We start from the raw sequence: 19886 nt of genomic DNA, 5'->3' as shown, positions 1-19886 counted from the left end.
GAAATACTTTAAGATAGGAATCACTTGTCTGATTCTCTTCTTATATATTAGTTTAAACAGTAGAGAAGTGCCATTTTTCTAAGTCATAAATTGGCAAATGTCTTTCCATTTAGATGATTCCAATGCAGCTGATTCCTGCTGAAGATTGAGTTTGGGAATTTCTAGAGAGCTCTGCTCCTCTGATGTTGCAACATGATGTGTCATATACATCAGTTTTAGGAGAACTGGAATAAGAGCTTGGAGAAGGCCTGAATGATTTTTAGAAAGGAATATTGAAATAGGGGGAAATTCATTTTAAAGACTCCATTTCAGTTTCTAGATGTCAACTGGGAAGAAGACTGGAGACAGTTATATTAAAAACTTTATAAGTTTTGGGAAACCACATTTGTTACACTTTCTACAGTTTTGTTTTCTTTTGTCACAGATTACTGATTCAGTGAGAAACATCTTTTAGGCCCAAAAACCTGGAACTCTCAAATCTTTTTAGGCCCAAATCCTGAGAGGCAGAAAGAAGTACAGTTTATTGATTGTTACATACTTTGAAAATACAGATGCTACATAAAAAGGATTAAGGTTGTTCAGATTACAATGTAAAAGTTGATTATAACTATATATTTAAAATTTTTAGTATGAGGGGAGGCGGAAACTGACAGCTTTGACAGCTCATTCTGGATTGATGAAACCTTCTTTAAGGAGAAGATAAGAATTTGGTCCTAGTGTTGAAGGCCATTTTTGCCATTATTTAAAAGTATTAGTGACCTTAAAAGCCTTATATGTTTGTTTTTCCTAAATCAAACCTTTAATATTACAAAGGATAATTATGAGGATTAATATAAATTATCCTCCTACATGGTGGGTTTAAATCAAATACTAGGAAATTTTGTTGGACCATAAAAAAACCTTCTTGACCACCAGAGTCATTAAATACTGGAACTGAATTTTGAAAGAGATCAGATTTTCTACCCCTAAAACTGTTCTTTTTCCAGAATATATGATTTTCTATCTTGAATGGTATTTTTCCAAAATTAACGATCTCTTATATATAGTTACATAATTTTCTTTTTTGTGTTTGCTTCTCTTTATATTTTGTGACCTTTCTAAGATAATGATCCAGGAATTGTTCTTTAAGCTGGAATCATATTAATAATTTGAAACTACCCCATGAAAAACTGCAAACCTGTAATTTCAAGCTTGTTTTGCCTGTCAAAAGTATACTTGTGTTATAAGACAGTGATTTGCTCATTTCTTCATTGGTAGATATCTTATACTTAGTAGATACTTAATGTTTAAATAAGAACATAAATAAATCCATTGATTATTTTGATCCATGCTAACAAGGCATTCTGTTAGATGCTGGGAATACAACTGGGGAAACATTAAAACTGTGTTAGAGAATGGTAAGCTACAGGATTTAGCTACCGTTGGAATTGAGCAAAAAGGGTGATAAATGTGAGCTAGACTAGGAAGTAGCAGTAGTGGATAAGCCTGGGAAAGCTCGGCAGCAAGGGGGAATACCTGGTCCACTCTGTATTTTCCTGTAGCTATTCAGTCTTAGCTCTCATTGTTTCTAACTTGATTTATCTACTTTTTGGCAGGGTGGTTGGTTTTGGTTTTGGTAATACTATATCTGCTGTACATACGGATTCTTAGATTCAGAGGCATAGGCCATCTTGGAAACATGACTGTGTATTAATGAGCTGTGATATTATTGGTTCCAGTTTCATTTCAAAGATGGCAGTATTTTTTGTGGTTCCTATTTGCATAAAATTAAATATTCCCTGTTAGTTTTAGGTCCTTGAGTCGCTTGACACTTTAACCATAAAATTTTTAAGGTAGAAATCAAGAGCAATTAAGCTTACTATATGGTAGAAATGTGACTGAGTAAAATTTGGAATAAATAAACATAAGAACCATCTGCTAAGCATTTAAATGTGTCCTGTATTTGGAAAGTTGCCAAGGATAAATCACTCAATCTCCTTGGTCTATTGGACTTAAAAAACCTGTTTCAATGGGAGAAAAATTGTATTTGTGAAATCCTGATAATTAAAATTTTAGATATTGATCAGAAAAATAAAATTTTAAATTTAAGCTTAAATGTATTTTTCAGCTTTTCATTATAAAAATATTTATTAATAGAGTGAATGGGTAAGCTACTAAGAGGTACAAGTATTCTAAAAGCCTCTTTTTTTTTTTTTTTTTTAAGTTTAAATGGTTACTGAAAAAGTAAGCTTTAAATAATGCTTTGTTAATGCCCTAATAGTGTTTTTTATTACTGTTCAGGATTTTTGAGTAGCATAACTTAGAAAAAAAGTACTTTGGAACCTATTTATACTAAATTTGGCCCTTCGTCTGAGAAGTTCACAATGATTTATAAAGAGTGAAATATATTTGTGAAAGACAGGAACAAGGCATAAATCTTTTCTTGTTCAAAGGAGTAAGCTGATGTTAGATATGTGTGAATGATAAAAGTTCTTGAAGTTATGTGGTAGAAGAGAACACCAGTGGAACTACGTATTACTAGCGGCTAAACTTATTTGTGTACTTTTCTTTTTTTATGCTGTTGAGTTTTCTCTTTCTTTCCATGTAAAGGTTTATGGAATTATGTGGTATAGGAAATATCTTCGGAACAACCCATTGTCACCATGATGCTACACTTGTCCACATACTGTGCCTTCTTTTTTGTATTTTAGGTCTCATGAGTTACGATCCAAGATTCTTTCACTGCAGTTACTTCTATCCATTCTGCAGAATGCAGGACCTATTTTCAGGACAAATGAGATGTTTATTAATGCTATAAAGCAGTATCTGTGTGTTGCACTCTCAAAAAATGGAGTTTCATCTGTCCCAGAGGTTTTTGAGCTGTCTCTTTCCATATTTCTTACTTTGTTATCAAACTTCAAAACACATCTGAAGATGCAGATTGAGGTATGTTCTGCATTTAGGCATTGTTGGATATTTCATTTGTTTCATGTTAAATCATATTTTAACACACTGGAAAGTTCAGAACATGAAATAATACTTGTGTATTGTTGTGTTAACGTTTGCCTACAAAGTGCTAAGCACTCAGTAAGCACTAAGAATGCCAAATCAAATTAAGACATAGCTCCTGCCTTCACAGAATTTATAGTAGTTCCACGAATGATTTTAATTGTCTTGAATTAATTTGGTCCTCACAATAGCTTTCCTATTGTATGTATGGTACGTAATAGTGAATTTGGTTATCTTGAAAGGAAGCTCTAAATAAATACTTTGTCTATGTGGTTTTAAGCTATTTAAGTTTTTAGTACTTTAAAGAGGTGATCACGAAGAATTATATTTTAGGGATTATATTTAGGAGATTTGAAATTTTAACTTTTGTATTTTTTCCCCAATGTACTTATTATATTCCTCAAGTTTTCTCTTAACATCTTTGGAACTAGAATAACAGTTACGTCATTCTAAAATATTTCCAGAGACTTAGCAAAATGAAACTAGGGGATGTTTCTAACCATGACATGTATTATGCAAGTGTACCAATTCATGATCTTTTTTTCACACCTTCAAATAATTCAGTATATAAAAACAGCACTTTATGTTTTACCTATTTAATGGGTTTCTTTTCACAATTTGTCCTTTGTGGAAATACTTGTTTTGGTTGGGACATGATATAATTTAGAAACACTTCTGCTAGTCAACTTTTACCTTCATGTTTTGTTTGATATGGTATGCAGGTTACATTTTAATTTTTATTCCTGACTCTAATAATTCATTAGCTCACAGGAAGAATACATTATTACTTTGCCAGAGTTTTGATATCTCCTTTATTGTAAATGTTCTGTAGTATCAGATTCATGTAGAGCATTATTATGGGAATGAGACAGAATAAGGCTTTGGTATTTAAAGTAAAAATTTTTTAATTTGGGTTCTATTTTTGGACAGGAAGAAGTTTCAGGTGCATTTTTGTTGTAAAGTTTTTGAAGTTTGCCATATATATGTTAAAATAATACAAGGCAAAACTAGAAAGTTACTGTTTTTAGATAGTTTTTTCTCATTATCTTCAGGAACTACAAATAAGAGACTTTAAAATAAAAACTTGTGAAACTTTTGCTTCTGTAGCAAACCAAAAGTATTTCATTTGATGATGAGGCATTTAAATTGACATTAGAAAATTTTGGAAGACTTTTGTGCATTCAGTTACTACTACTCTGAGACGACTGCTTTAAGTACTATTTAAATGACTCTGTAAAGTATAAATTCTTATGGAACCAGATACCATAAAGCTCATTTAAGTTGTGATTACTGTTTCTGTAAAATAAATTTGATATAAAAAATTTTGTGTAGGCATGAATTTAAAGGGAAATACTTAAAGAAATTTCCTGTCTGTTCATAGATGGTAGATTCTCATTAAAACTATTGTAGTAATAGTCTGTTGTTGTGTTTATTTTTTTTTAAGCGATCAGGTTTATTTCACTCTCGATTGTCCCCTGTGGGGAGAATATGAAGATAAAACAAGATAAATATAGATATGCTTTTAAGAGTACCGAACATATTCAAATACAGGATGAACTGTGTTCCAGTTGGAGAGAAGCCAACATAAGACAACCTAAATTTGCAAAACAGAATTGAGATGGTTGTTACATGAAGATTTATTTTATGAGAATATTCACTTCAGAGTTTTTATAATATGATTTTTCCTTGGGTAGTAACTTACATATCTATTTTAGAAAATACAGTTTATACACACTTTTTCAAGACAATATCTATTATGTGAAGACAAAGTACTTCTGTTATTTTACATGTATTTCATGATAGGTGCTCTGTAAATCTTTAGAATTTTTTTTTAGAGCCCCTGTTGATCGGCATTGTGTCTTAAATTACTCTGATAGTCTTTTGCTTATTAGTGCAATTCAATAACCCATAGATAGTAGCTAAAGACGTTTTCCCCTGTTTTCTCCAAATTTGTGTTTTTTATTTATCCCATAAATGAGGGATATTCACACTGATTCACAGCACCATTAAGCTTCTCATCTTTCCATGGTGTACTTACTCCAGACGAAATATCCAACAGTTCCATTTATTAAACAATTAGGTCCAAACAACTAAACAATTATTTTTCTGAACAATGAAGTCTGCATTAAATTGAAGAAAGTAGGGAAAACCACTTAGCCCATTGAGGTATGACCTAAATCAAATCCCTTAGGATTATACAGTGGAAGTGACAAATAGATTCAAGTGATTAGATCTGACAGACTGCCTGAAGAACTATGGACTGAGGTTTGTGACATTGTACAGGAGGCAGTGATCAAAACCATCCCCAAGAAAAAGAAATGCAAAAAGGGAAGATGATTGTCTGAGGAGGCCTTACAAATAGCTGTGAAAAGAAGAGAAAGGCAAAGGAGAAAAGGAAAGATAAACCCATTTGAATGCAGAGTTCCAAAGAATAGCAAGGAGAGATAAGAAAGCCTTCCTTAGTGATCAGTGTAAAGAAATAGAGGAAAACAACAGAATGGGAAAGACTAGAGATCTCTTCAAGAAAATTAGAGCAAGGAAACATTTCATGCAAAGATGGGCTCAATAAAGGACAGAAATGGTATGGACCTAATAGAAGCAGAAGATATTAAGAAGAGCTGGCAAGAATACACAGGAGAACTATACAAAAAAGATCTTCACAACCAAGATAATCATGATGGTGTAATCACCAACCTAGAGCCAGACATCCTGGAATGCGAAGTCAAGTGGGCCTTAGGAAGCATCACTACGAACAAAGCTAGTGGAGGTGATGGAATTCCAGTGGAGCTATTTCAAATCCTGAAAGATGATGCTGTGAAAGTGCTGCACTCAATATGCCAGCAAATTTGGAAGACTCAGCAGTGGCCACAGGACTGGAAAAGGTCAGTTTTCATTCCAATCCCAAAGAAAGGCAATGCCAAAGAATGCTCAAACTACTGCACAGTTGCACTCATCTCCCACGCTAGTAAAGGAGTGCTCAAAATTCTGCAAGCCAGGCTTCAGCAATACGTGAACCATGAACTTCTAGATATTTAAACTGGATTTAGAAAAGGCAGAGGAACCAGAGATCAAATTGCCAGCATCCGTTGGGTCATCAAAAAAGCAAAAGGGTTCAAGAAAAACATCTGCTTTATTGACTGTGCCAAAGCCTTTGACTGTGTGGATCACAGTAAACTGTGGAAAATTCTGAAAGAGATGGGAATACCACACTACCTGACCTTCCTCCTGAGAAATCTGTATGCAGGTCAGGAAGCAACAGTTAGAACTGGAATGGAACACAGACTGGTTCCAAATAGGAAAAAGGAGTGTGTCAAGGCTGTATATTGTCACCCTGCTTATTTAACATATATGCAGAGTACATCATGAGAAACTCTGGGCTGGATGAAGCACAAGCTGGAATCAAGATTGCCATGAGAACTATCAATAACCTCAAATATGCAGATGACACCATCCTTATGGCAGAAAGCGAAGAAGAACTAAAGAGCCTCTTGATGAAAGGGAAGTACTTGCGTTTGAAAGAGGAGAGTGAAAAAGTTGGCTTAAAACTCAGCATTCAGAAAACTAAGATCATGTCATCTGGTCCCACCACTTCATGGCAAATAGATGGGGAAACAGTGGAAACAGTGTCAGACTTTATTTTGGGGGGCTCCAAAATCACTGCAGATGATGACTGCAGCCATGAAATTAAAGGATGCTTGTTCCTTGGAAGAAAAGCTGTGACCAACCTAGACAACATATTAAAAAGCAGAGAACATGTGTACACCCGTGGCAGATTCATGTTGATGTATGGCAAAACCAATACAATATTGTAAAGTAAAAAAATAAAAATAAAAATACTTCTGTTTAAAAATAAATAAAAAGCAGAGACATTACTTTGCCAACAGAGGTCTTTCTAGTCAAAGCTATGGTTTTTCCAGTAGTCATGTATGGATGTGAGAGTTGGACCATAAAGAAAGCTGAGCACCAAAGAATTGATGCTTTTGAACTGTGGTGTTGGAGAAGACTCTTGAGAGTCCTTTGGACAGCAAGAAGATCCAACCAGTCCATCCTAAAGGAGATCAGTCCTGGGTATTCATTGGAAGGACTGATGTTGAAGCTGAAACTCCGATACTTTGGCCACCCCATGCGAAGAGCTGACTCATTTGAAAAGACTCTGATGCTGCGAGTGATTGTGGGCAGGAGGAGAAGGGGATGACAGAGGATGAGATGATTGGGTGGCATCACCGACTCAATGGACATGAGTTTGAGTAGGCTCCGGGAGTTGGTGATGGACAAGTAGGCCTGGCGTGCTGCATTCCATGGGGTCGCAAAGAGTCGGAAACGACTGAGCCGCTGAATAACTGAAGTCTGCATTTGGGGGCAGGGTTGGAAGCACACATAAATTGAAATAAAAAAGGTTTTATGTCATTGTTAAATAGCAGTTACTGACTACTGGAATGTATGAGCCTGTTGGACACTACACAACTTCTCAGACCTTGAAATCAAACTGGACACTGCCCCCCTCATTTCTTCCTTTGATTTTCATGGACTACCTGCTACTTTTCATAGCAACCACTAATCCCCAGGTTTGCGAAAATGATGATGTCATTGAAAGGAATGTAGTGTGATCTAATTGATGATGAATCTGTGAACAGTCTTTTGAGGTTTCCACAGATACTCAGAGGGACTCTTGTATTTCCCTCTGAATTTTCCCTCAGAAATTCTCATGGCATCCATCTTGAGTTTGCTGCAGCATTCTCGGGCGCCTTGGTGCAGTATTTGGGAACTGTGGCTGCAAATATGCATTGAATGCCTACTGTATATGCCACGCAGTGTGGACACAATGCTTAGCAAGAATGACCTTGTATCTGCCCTCTAAGAGCTTACAGTCTTACAGGAAATACTGACATTGGGCAAGTCATAGAAATATATTAAATTTTGTGAAAGAAAAGCTCATTACAAGGGTACATCACCCATTTGGGGAGGCGAAGATGTTAGTAGTCCTAAATTATAAATATGAATTTTTGGATTCATAATAGCATGTGCCATAAAAGTTATTATGTTGTTCTAGGTTTTCTTTATCACTTATCCCCTCTTAAGTTACAGTTACTTTTCCAAAATAAATATGAGTCTGAAAATTCTTAGCTCTTAAATTGAAATTAATTAGGTTAACTAAACCCTTTGTGCTGGACATTATTTGATGTAAAGAATAGTTAGAAATAGTTTTATAGTTTTCAGACATAGATTTCTACTTGTGTGAATAATTATAAAAATATAACAATATATGAGAATTAGATCCTTTTTAATTGTGTAGATTATAACATTAGTTACTTTAAAATCTAGGAACCCTCAGGCTTGCCCAGTACTATAATGTCTGAAAAAATGTAACTGATGAATAGAATATAGTTTATGGTCTACGGGGGATTAAAAAATGAAATAGGAGTTTTATTAGTTTTGTAAATATATTTAAGAAATAATCTCCCAGAACTCCAGATTTTTGCAGATTTCATTTGTAGTGACTATGTGATAACAAAATACAGTGATGTGAAGTCAGTTCTTTTATTGCAAAGGCCAGTGGGAGTGACCAGCTCATGTTATTGAAGTCCTGTCATTTCAGAAACAGAACTCTAAAGGAGTTGAACCCCAGGACCCTGGGTCCTGATCTTTGCTTTACAACTAAGGGACATTTACAAAGCGATCACATGTATGAATTATAAACAATATTTTAAGTAGAGGTTTTTCCCTAATCACAGGTGTTCTTTAAAGAAATTTTCCTATATATTTTGGAGACCTCTACCAGCTCATTTGACCACAAATGGATGGTTATTCAGACATTAACAAGGATTTGTGCAGGTATTTGAAATTACCCTTCTTTATTATCTCTTTCTTACTGTGAGATATTTAAAAGGCCATATTCTAGATGCCTTTTGTTAAAATTAACATATTGGTCTGTTACAGATGCTCAGAGTGTAGTGGATATATATGTAAACTATGATTGTGACTTAAATGCAGCAAACATATTTGAACGACTAGTAAATGATCTGTCAAAAATTGCCCAAGGACGAGGCAGTCAGGAACTTGGTATGAGTAATGTTCAGGTAAGAACTTGAAAAACATTTTCAAATTGGAACTTTGCCAAGGAAGAGCTATTTGTTTTCCTTAAAAGATTTGTTGTTGTTTTAATTGCTTTTATGAATTCTTTTGTAGGAACTGAGCCTAAGGAAAAAAGGTTTAGAATGCTTAGTGTCAATTTTGAAGTGCATGGTTGAATGGAGCAAGGATCAGTATGTGAATCCCAACTCACAGACGACTCTTGGTAAGCTGATATTTGAACCTAATTTTTCGTCATTTAAGTAAGTGATACTGTGGAGGATGGTTGCAGATGCCACTGAACCAGTTTAATGACATCTTTCCCATTTAGCTGATGAAGCAGAGTTCTCTGTGAGTTAAATAACAAACTTAAAATTATGAATTTCTCAACTTAGTTATCCAAACTTTTTTCTTTCTAAATCTTCCAGAAGTATTTTGCATATCACATTAAAGTGAATCATGTTTATGCAGCTTTGTTAGAGGATAATTATAGAAGAAACATATAAAAACCAGAAATATTTTAAGAAGATTGACTTGTTCATTTATGTTTGACATTTACCCTTACTCAGAGAAAAACTCATAGCTGCAGGGTCATCTTGGTGTTATCTTAGTCACGAGTGCTATGAGGGAAAACTATTCCAAAACTGTTCCTTGAGCTGAGAGCAGAAACCCAGTGAATACTCAGCACTGTAGTTGTGAAAAGAACTGATGGTACAAATTGTACACGTACTAATTGCAGTGTGTTGTAGTATCAGTGTATATGATCTGTTACGGCAGTTAATACATTATTTGTATTAAATAATAGATATTAAGCAACATGAAATTATCTTGCCTTATTTGAGAAATCTTTTTCCTTTGACAGAATAATTTATTGAGGCAGTTTTTCAACTTACAGGTCAGGAAAAACCCTCAGAGCAAGAGACGAGTGAAATGAAACACCCAGAGACAATAAACAGATACGGAAGTTTAAATTCCCTGGAGTCAACGTCATCATCAGGAATAGGCAGCTACAGCACACAGATGTCTGGCACTGATAATCCGGAGCAGTTCGAAGTCCTCAAGCAGCAGAAAGAAATAATAGAACAAGGGATAGACTTGTGAGTGTACGATTCTAAGGAGAAATGTTACTGAACGTTCCTCTGCCAGTTCTGTGCCGCCTTGTCCTGGGTTTCTCTACATCTTTGGATTATATTCAGTCCCTTCTTATTCCCACCCTTCAGTGAATAAAATGAGGCACAGTTCAACCAGACCCAAGACTTCCGGTGACTCCTTAGTCCACGCCCCTTGTTCGTTGGAGTCTAGCCCAGACAGACCCTTGTGATGTGCGTTAATTTTGTACCTCGTTTTACGTGCTGTTGAACATCATCCGAGCAGTTTTGCTTTGTTCATTTAGCTCAGTTAAAGAATCCCCCATTGTATTCCCTAAGCAGGCAAGAACTCAGAAAATTTCAAGTATAGAACGTCTCCTGCCAGTGTTGCTCCTTTACAGGTTTCATATTTTCCTCACTTCAGTTACGGATGTGCTACTCTTATTAGTGATTGATTGTTACTGCTTGCATTTTTATATGTTGATAAGGTGATCACCTCATTTTCAGACTTGAATACTGTACCAGACTCTGCTCTTGTGAAGTCAGTTTTCCTGCTAAGCTGTGTGCTATCAGCTCCTGGGCTGTTTTGGGTCTAAATAGGCCCATACTGCTTTCCTTCCTCTTATCGCCGGTCTCTTCTTTCAAAGAGATTCTCTAAGGAAAACTGAACTTGCTGGCTTTTATCCATGAATCTCAATCCATGAATCTAAACTGTTAAAAAAAAATTCCCTTATATGTTTACTTGGCTTGCTACTTCCACTGTAAAGCATTTCTTCCTGAATCTTAAGCAGCAGCTTTTGCTAAATGTTCAGGGGTCCCTTTTCACTGTTAATGTTAAAAGAAAAAAAGTTGATAAAATGTACACATACTTATCATCATAAAACTATAAAATCTCAAAAGTAGCCTCAGAAACAGCCATCAATACTTCATTGATTCATTTATTCTAACTGTTCTGCTCCTGCTGCTGCTGCTAAGTCGCTTCAGTCGTGTCTGACTCTGTGCGACCCCATAGACGGCAGCCCACCAGGCTCCCCCGTCCCTGGGATTCTCCAGGCAAGAGTACTGGAGTGGGGTGCCATTGCCTTCTCCATCTAACTGTTCATTCAGTATTTATTGAAGTCCCATCTGTTGCAGACATTATGCAAAGTGCTGGGAAACCTGAGGAGTGAAACAGTCCTTGTTTCTGAGGTCACAGGGTCTAGTATGTGCAAACAGATGCTCATATTGAAATTTTGTAAGTCACTCAGCAAACACATGTTTGGTACTTGGGACTGTTTACCAAGAACTATGAAGGTTCAGTTCAGTTCAGTTCAGTGGCTCAGTCATATCCGGCTCTTTGCAACCCCATGGACTGCAGCATGCCAGGCCTTCCTGTCCATCACCAACTCCCGGAGCCTACTCAAACTCATGTCCATTGAGTCGGTGATGCCATCCAACCATCTCATCCTCTGTCGTCCCCTTCTCCTCCTGCCCTCAATCTTTCCCAGCATCAGGGTCTTTTCAAATGAGTCAGCTCTTTGCATGGGGTGGCCAAAATATTGGAGTTTCAGCTTCAACATCAGCCCTTCCAATGAACACCCAGGACTGATCTCCTTTAGGATGGACTGGTTGGATCTCCTTGCAGTCCAAGGGACTCTCAAGAGTCTTCTCCAACACCACAGTTCAAAAGCATCAGTTCTTTGGTGCTCAGCTTTCTTTATGGTCCAACTCTCACATCCATACATGACCACTGGAAAAACCATAGCCTTGACTAGATGGACCTTTGTTGTCAAAGTAATATCTCTGCTTTTTATTATGCTGTCTAGGTTGGTCATAACTTTCCTTCCAAGGAGTAAGCGTCTTTTAATTTTATGGCTGCAGTTACCATCTGCAGTGATTTTGGAGCCCCAAAAAATAAAATCAGCTACTGTTTCCCCATCTATTTGCCATGAAGTGATGGGACCAGATGCCATGATCTTAGTTTTCTGAATGTTGAGCTTTAAGCCAACTTTTTCACTCTCCTCTTTCACTTTCATCAAGAGGCTTTTTAGTTCTTCACTTTCTGCCATAAGGGTGGTGTCATCTGTATATCTGAGGTTATCCTTATATTTGATATTACAGTCCAAGTATGGGCAAAATATATTTTCTACTAGTACTGAGTGATGTCCATAGTGGAGTGTTATACAGAGTTATGCCAAGGTAGGAAAATTCAGTTTGAAGTATTAATACTGAGGAGTGAGGGAGCACTCACTGGGCCCCTGAGTGGACATGTCCCCTGCCTCCAGTTCTCCTCCCAGCCACTGCGTGTGCATTCTGCTTCACACTGCAGTGAGCACAGTGTGCTCGCAAGATACTCTTCCTCAGCTCTTCCTTTCATGACACCACTCTGTTCGGTCCCTCCTACCTTCTGACCATGCCACCTCAGTCTTGGTATGGGCTCTTCATCCAGACCACATGTCTTAACATTTCCAGTGTCTGTCCCTCATGACTTCAACTACTGTGTGCTAACATCTCACAACCCTCAAGTGTTATTTTTCACATAGAAACTCTACTGAACTCCAGACTCTTCTCTAATTGCCCATTGGACATCTCCCGTGGACACTGCATAACTTCTCACACTCGGCATGTCCATAAGCATATTTATCAGTCTCCATAATCAACTCCCCAATACAACCCAAAACAAACGACAAATAGAAAACCCTATTGTTTCCCATCCAGGGTAGTAACCCCAGCATGCTACTAAGTAATGAGCTAGAATCGCAGGAATTACCTTAGATTTCCTCAGTTGATCTGATGTGTCACTAAATCCAGTTGATTCCACTTCCAGAATATTTCTGCAGTTTATTGTCTTTATCTCCCACAGTTGTTTTCTCAAGTCACGCCATCACCATTTCATGCCTTGAGTATTAAACTCTTTTAGTTGGCTTGCTTTCTTTGGTCTCATTTATTCTTTCATCTTTTCTTACACTTAGCTGGAGTCCTCTTTCTTTGAATGAAATCTGCTTCTGTTTCCCTCCTCTCTCCCTGTTAGAGGATAAAGCCACAGCTTTTTCTCATAGCTCATAATACCCTCATGATTTAAATCTGCTGGTCTCTTAGGTACCTCTTCATCTCACCTGATTTTTCCAACAATGCAGAGCTATTTAATATCATGCTGTCTTATGCTTTATGCTTTTGTGTGTTTGTATGACCTCTTCCTCTCTGGGATATTTTTCTTACTGTTCATAAGAGTTGTCAGCATTCTTCAAAGCTCAGCTCCATAGTCACCTTCCCAGGAGCTCGATCACGGTCATCTCTGTTAACCAGTCAACTCCTTTGCTGCTCTGTCTTCTCAATAATACATTATTTGTTGCATTTTCACTGTTAAATGTTTTCTTAATTTACAAAAATTTAAAAATAATTTTTACTATTACAGTTAGAGTGAGAGCTTCTCAAGAGCAGAAGTTGTGTTTATCTCTGGGAAGAATGCTTGATTTTGATTTGTGTATGTGGCAGCAGTTTAATTAGGAGTTGATAGGGGAGTGTTGGGAGGACAGAGCAGGGGAGGACATTTCAGACAGAATGGCACTGGCAGAGGGACAGGAGGACGTTTGAGGACCATGGTTAAGCGCGGCAGGAGGTGACATGAGAGCACTGAGTTGGATCCAGATTACAGGGGCCTCTCTTCTCCATGTAAAGAAGGTTTTGTCTTGTTCTCGGCGTTGGTATTCTATTGAAGGATTTTAAGCCAGAGGTCCAACAGCGACAGATTTCTGTTTGCGACACATGACCTTGCCAGCAGCTTGAAGAAATTATGGGAATGTGAGCAAACACAAGATAGGGAGACCAGTTAGGAGTGCTTGCAGTACCCAGGTGATGGGGCCACAAACTAATTGTTGGACCAATGAAGGGAGAAAGAAATGATTTAGGAACAGAGAGGTGACACTTGACTCAGATATTAAACCATGAAGGAGAATTCTCCAGTGAATGGAGCACAAGGGCATGTGGAGAAAATAAGATGCTGCAAATACTTTTTGTTTAGGGAATGAGAAGGGGATGCGTGGAGGTGGATGAGAGGAACAAGCTGTATGGAAGAAGGTTTTGTATGTCTGTCTAATCAGTGTGAAGTTTATTTTGAAAACACTGGGTATATAAATTGTTTTTATAAGGGAAGTAACGCCATCTGGTTGTAGTTAAAACAGTCACCAAAATTCCAGTTGTGTGTTTTAAAAGCAGGAAACTTAGAATTAATCATTGAATAAAAGAATGAGCCAAGATTACTTGAGTACTTGTGCTGCTGAGTTGCTTCAGTCGTGTCCGACTCTGTGTGACCCCATAGACGGCAGCCCACCAGGCTCCTCCGTCCCTGGGATTCTCCAGGCAAGAACACTGGAGTGGGTTGCCATTTCCTTCTCCAAGGCGTGAAAGTGAAGTCGCTCAGTCGTGTCTGACTCTTAGCGACTCCATGGACTGCAGCCTACCACGCTCCTCCGTCCATGGGATTTTCCAGGCAGGAGTACTGGAGTGGGGTGCCATTGCCTTCTCCGTGAGCACTTAGGGAGACTCTATATTAAAAGCATGAGAAATTTAGTATTCATATCCTTTTACTCAGAGTTTATCTACTGAAGGGCCTTATCTCACATATGAAATGATCTGTATCAATGATAAAGATTGCCCTCCATTTGAGATTCTTGTCTAAGAAGAAAAAATAAAACTTTGCATAATGTATTATTTTTGTGCATTTGTTCATTGATTATTTTAAGTAAAGTGCTGGAAACCTAATTTACTGTAGTTTTAGATCTTTTCAGGGAATATGAATGGCTTTCTGTTTCTAATGTTCCTTTTAACTTTAACATCATCCAGATTTACTAAGAAACCAAAGAGAGGAATCCAGTACCTCCAAGAACAAGGGATGCTTGGCACCACCCCTGAAGACATTGCCCAGTTCTTACACCAAGAGGAAAGATTAGACTCAGTAAGAACACCATGTTACTTCATCCTAGCCTTTTCTATAGGATTTCTTTTTAAGTTAACAATAATATGTGTTGCTGCCCCTTTCAAATGCCCTAAGTATGTAAAAATAAACTACCTAGCTGTTCTTAATTTTGCTTTTTAATTTTCTATATTCAAAAAATATCTTGATTTTTATTTTTTAATGCATTTTGGTACATTTAACTTCACATTCAAAATAGTTAATTAACCCTGTGGTTAATGGACTAGTTAACTGTGGATCTTATGGACTTCTCTGCTTTTTAAAAAATTGGGTGTGTGGGAAGTGTAATGTTCCACTAGGGTATCAATTTCTGTCTTTTATTCTTCAGACTCAAGTGGGTGAATTCCTGGGAGATAATGATAAATTTAACAAAGAAGTCATGTATGCTTATGTGGACCAACATGACTTTTCAGGAAAAGATTTTGTTTCAGCCCTTCGTATGTTTCTGGAAGGATTCCGTCTTCCAGGGGAAGCTCAGAAAATTGATCGATTAATGGAAAAATTTGCTGCAAGATATCTAGAATGCAACCAAGGGTAAGCAGGATTCAGATTCAGATGTTTTTTGATTGCTGGCTGATTCCAGAACCTCTTCTGGGAGCCTCGGGTGATCCATAACCCCCTGCCCCAGGGAACTTAGATTGTCTACGACCTGGAAGTGATGAGACAATTCCATAAAATATTATGAGGTAGAACATAAATCTTGAGAGAGAAAATGAAAAGTGATGTGGGGTTAGAGGTAAGTTATTTAAATGGTGTATGTAAATAGTGTAAGTTTATAACATGACACATTTATTTTTCCAGGCAAACCCTTTTTGCCAGTGCAGATACTGCTTATGTTTTGGCTTATTCAATTATCATGCTGACCACAGATCTTCATAGTCCACAGGTATGGTATTAACCATAATTTTAAAATATCAGACATCCAAGAAGTGTTTAAATTTCATTTGCTTCATAAAATTGTAATTTCTTCTTAAATATTAAGGAACTGTCACTAGATTTCTGATAGCCATTAATAAAAACATTATTTTTAAGGTTTTAGGTTTAGTTTCCAAAAACTTGGGGAAAATTATCTTTATAAATAAACCTATTTGCAAGAATTTCTTATTGCTTCTTAGGGATGAGCTCCTAATGATACCTGTTAGAAGAAGTAAACTATATACTTATTATTAAGCTGAGATGAACTGGACAAATTGTAAAATTTGAGATTAAACTTTATAGGAATTTTTTGGAAATGTATTTTGAGATGTTTAAGACAGGATTGATACAGATAGTATTGACCACATGTAAGATTTTAATCATTTAAAATTTGTCTTTGGCCTGCTACTGGCAGTATTGTAGAAGCAACTCACTTCCAGGGCTTTCATTATCTAGCATGACACTTTTTTCTGTGGTTTTATAAAGCAGTATACAGATAAAGACTTATTTGAATATTTTCCTATCAAGAATTTTCTGTCAGGTTTTTCACTCTAAAACAAAAGTAACTTTACATTTTACACTGCCTTCCTTTGTTTTTAGAAGGTCATACTTTTAACAAATTTTGTTCTGCTAATGAACTATAACATTAAATGCATCTATGTCATATCTTCTCAATTTTCTTTTTTATTGTAGTTGATTTACAGTGTTGTGCCAGTCTGCTCTACAGCAAAGTGACTGAATTATACCCATGTGAAAGTGATAGTCGCTCAGTCGTGTCTGATTCTTTGCAACCCCATGGACTTTAGCCCTCCAGGCTTCTCTGTCCATGGGGTTCTCCGGACAAGAATACTGGTGTGGGTTGCCATTCCCATCTCCAAGGGATCTTCCCGACCCAGGGATAGAACCCACGTCTCCCACAGTGCAGGCAGATTCTTTACCATCTGAGCCACCAGGGAAGCCCCAGTTATACACATAGACATTCTTTTTTTAATATTCTTATCTATTACAGTTTATCCTAGGATATTGAATATAATCCCCTGTTCTGTTTCAGTCAGTTCAGTTCAGTCACTCAGTTGTGTCCAACTCTTTGCAACCCCATAAACTGCAGCACGCCAGGCCTCCCTGTCCATCACCAACTCCCGGAGTTCACTCAAACTCACGTCCATCGAGTCGGTGATGCCATCCAGCCATCTCATCCTCTGTCGTCCCCTTCTCCTTCTGCCCCCAATCCCTCCCAGCATCAGAGTCTTTTTCAGTGAGTCAGCTCTTCACATGAGGTGGCCAAAGTACTGGAGTTTCAGCTCTAGCATCATTCCTTCCAATGAACACCCAGGACTGATCTCCTTTAGGATGGACTGGTTGGATCTCCTTGCAGTCCAAGGGACTCTCAAGAGTATTCTCCAACACCACAGTTCAAAAGCATCAATTCTTTGGTGCTCAGCTTTCTTCACTGTCCAACTCTCACATCCATACATGACCACTGGAAAAACCATAGCCTTGACTAGATGGACCTTTGTTGGCAAAGTAATGTCTCTGCTTTTGAATATGCTATCTAGCTTGGTCATAACTTTCCTTCCAAGGAGTAAGCGTCTTTTAATTTCATGGCTACAATCACCATCTGCAGTGATTTTGGAGCCCAAAATAAAGTCTGGCACTGTTTCCACTATTTCCCTATCTATTTCCCATGAAGTGATAGGACCAGATGCCATGATCTTCGTTTTCTGAATGTTGAGCTTTAAGCCAACTTTTTCACTCTCCTCTTTCACTTTCATCAAGAGGCTTTTGAGTTCCTCTTCACTTTCTGCCATAAGGGTGGTGTCATCTGCATATCTAAGGTTATTGATATTTTTCCCACCAACTTGTGCTTCTTCCAGCCCAGCGTTTCTCATGATGTACTCCTCATAGAAGTTAAATAAGCAGGGTGACAATATACAGCCTTGATGGACTCCTTTTCCTATTTGGAACCAGTCTGTTGTTCCATGTCCAGTTCTAACTGTTCTGTATAGTACAACCTTGTTGTTTATCCATCCTCTATATAGTAGTTTACATCTGCTAATTGCATACTCCCAGTTCTTCCTTCTTTCCCTCCTTGCTTCCCCTTGGCAACCACAAGTCTCTTCTCTGTGTCTGTTGAGTTTGTTCTGTAGATCAGTTCTTTTGTGCCATATTTTAGATTCCTTATACATTCTTATATATGTACACTCTCGTGTAGGTTATTTTCTTTTTAAACTTCTTTGAATGTTCTTTCACAGTTTCCAGATTGTTAAAAATTTCTGGCCACATACCAGTTCGGGAGCGTTCTCTTGACATCAGTGTTGTATCTTTGTGGCCCTGTTGCTGTCACTGACCATGTGCCTGGAGTCCCACTCCAGCAGTGCTCACTGCCTCTGAGGTGCTGCTCCCTGTCAGGCTGGTGTCCTTGCTCCCATTCAGCCTGCCGGCTCTCAAACAGCTTAGGAGTCCCTGTGAGGATAGGTGGCCTATTAGAAAATTGAACCCCATAATCAGGACCCCATGTAATTTATGATGCAGGACCAGATGAACTGTCACAAATGGTTGCTTTTTTTTTTTAAGAACACAAGTAACTTTAAAGAATTTTCTTAAAACTAATTCTCCACTTTCTTAATTGTTTTCAGAGTTAAAATATAAGTGAATTTTACAAGTCATTTATGTTCCTTTGCTAACTAGAACATTTACCTTTTATATATAGTGTGAATCAGTTTTTAAATTTTTAGATACATTTAGAACATGTTAAATTTTTTTGTTTATTCATTTTCATCAGTGGTAACAATTGGCTTGAAGAGGTTTAAGCATTAAAACTTAATTAGTCACAGCTTAATTTAAGCACATGAGAATAAACGTCAAGAGTAAAGTGTTCCATAAAAGATGAGCCGGAGAAGAAAAGTAGGATTATATTTTACGCTGCTCCCAGAACCCCGCTGTGGCAGAAGTGTTCCGTTTGCGCGGTGTGCTTTTATTTTCTGTACCTGAGACTAATGTATTCTATTCTCTAACGTGCTGGGAGCTCCTTCCCCTCCCTTCCAACCTAGATCCACAAATGTACTTTATTGCTACTTCAGATTTTCTGCCAAGATTTGTTTTGTGTCCATCTCTGTCTCTCATTGGTATGATGTTAAAATATTGTACCATGTTCAGAATTTCCAGTGATGTTAATCTTCTTGTAGCCTCTTACTAGAAGCACTTGCTTGGTCATTTATTTTGATGTCCCTGCGTCATTGCTTTTTTAGTACTCATTAGAAATTTAGGTGAAATGGCTTTCTTTTAATGTTTTTTAAGTGCCTTAACTCAAGTTTTTAAAGTTTTAGTATATTAGAGCGTTTTTCCCTTGAATAATAATGATTACATTTGAAAACTTTTACCATAATATTTTTGCTTTTTTGTAGGAAAACTCCTCTCATCTTTTCTGACATTCTAGAAAGATCTGTTCGCAGAGTAGTCAGAACAGGTGGTGCAGTGGTAAAGAACCCATCTGCCAATGTAGGAGTCGTAAGAGACACGGGTTCGATCCCTGGGTCAGGAAGATCCCCTGGAGGAGGGCACAGCAACCCACTCCAATATTCTTGCCTGGAGAATTCCATGGACAGAGGAGCCTAGTGGGCTACAGTCCATGGGGTTGCAAAGAGTCGGACACGACTGAGCACGCAAAAACACAAAACTAGTTAAATGTTTGTATCCCACTTATTATGTCTTCTGGACCTTCTGGTTTCTCTATAGTTATTTTTGCAAACTTCTGATGATTTACTACTGATGTTGATTGTTATTCTGTGTACCTTCTTCAAAATTTACAAGAGCCTTATCTTTAGAGGTGCCTTAAATTCTTTGTGGAAAGTGGTAGGAATATATTTAACTAATAA

General features: G+C 37.4%; 1 protein-coding gene across 1 annotated transcript in view; it reads left to right on the top strand.

Moving 5' to 3' along the window:
- The window catches only part of ARFGEF1 (ADP ribosylation factor guanine nucleotide exchange factor 1), a 129047-nt gene that overhangs the window by 70809 nt on the left and 38352 nt on the right, over positions 1 to 19886 (top strand). The window contains 8 exon segments of the mRNA XM_027561117.1: positions 2691 to 2925; positions 8721 to 8820; positions 8926 to 9065; positions 9175 to 9283; positions 9953 to 10154; positions 14967 to 15078; positions 15425 to 15630; positions 15898 to 15982. Coding sequence (XP_027416918.1) covers positions 2691 to 2925; positions 8721 to 8820; positions 8926 to 9065; positions 9175 to 9283; positions 9953 to 10154; positions 14967 to 15078; positions 15425 to 15630; positions 15898 to 15982 — 1189 coding nt within the window.

Source organism: Bos indicus x Bos taurus, chromosome 14 (assembly GCF_003369695.1).
Source record: "Bos indicus x Bos taurus breed Angus x Brahman F1 hybrid chromosome 14, Bos_hybrid_MaternalHap_v2.0, whole genome shotgun sequence".
NCBI classification, from domain to species: Eukaryota; Metazoa; Chordata; class Mammalia; order Artiodactyla; family Bovidae; genus Bos; species Bos indicus x Bos taurus.
Note: the sequence above shows the minus strand (reverse complement) of the source record. Positions and strands in the feature narration are given on the sequence as shown.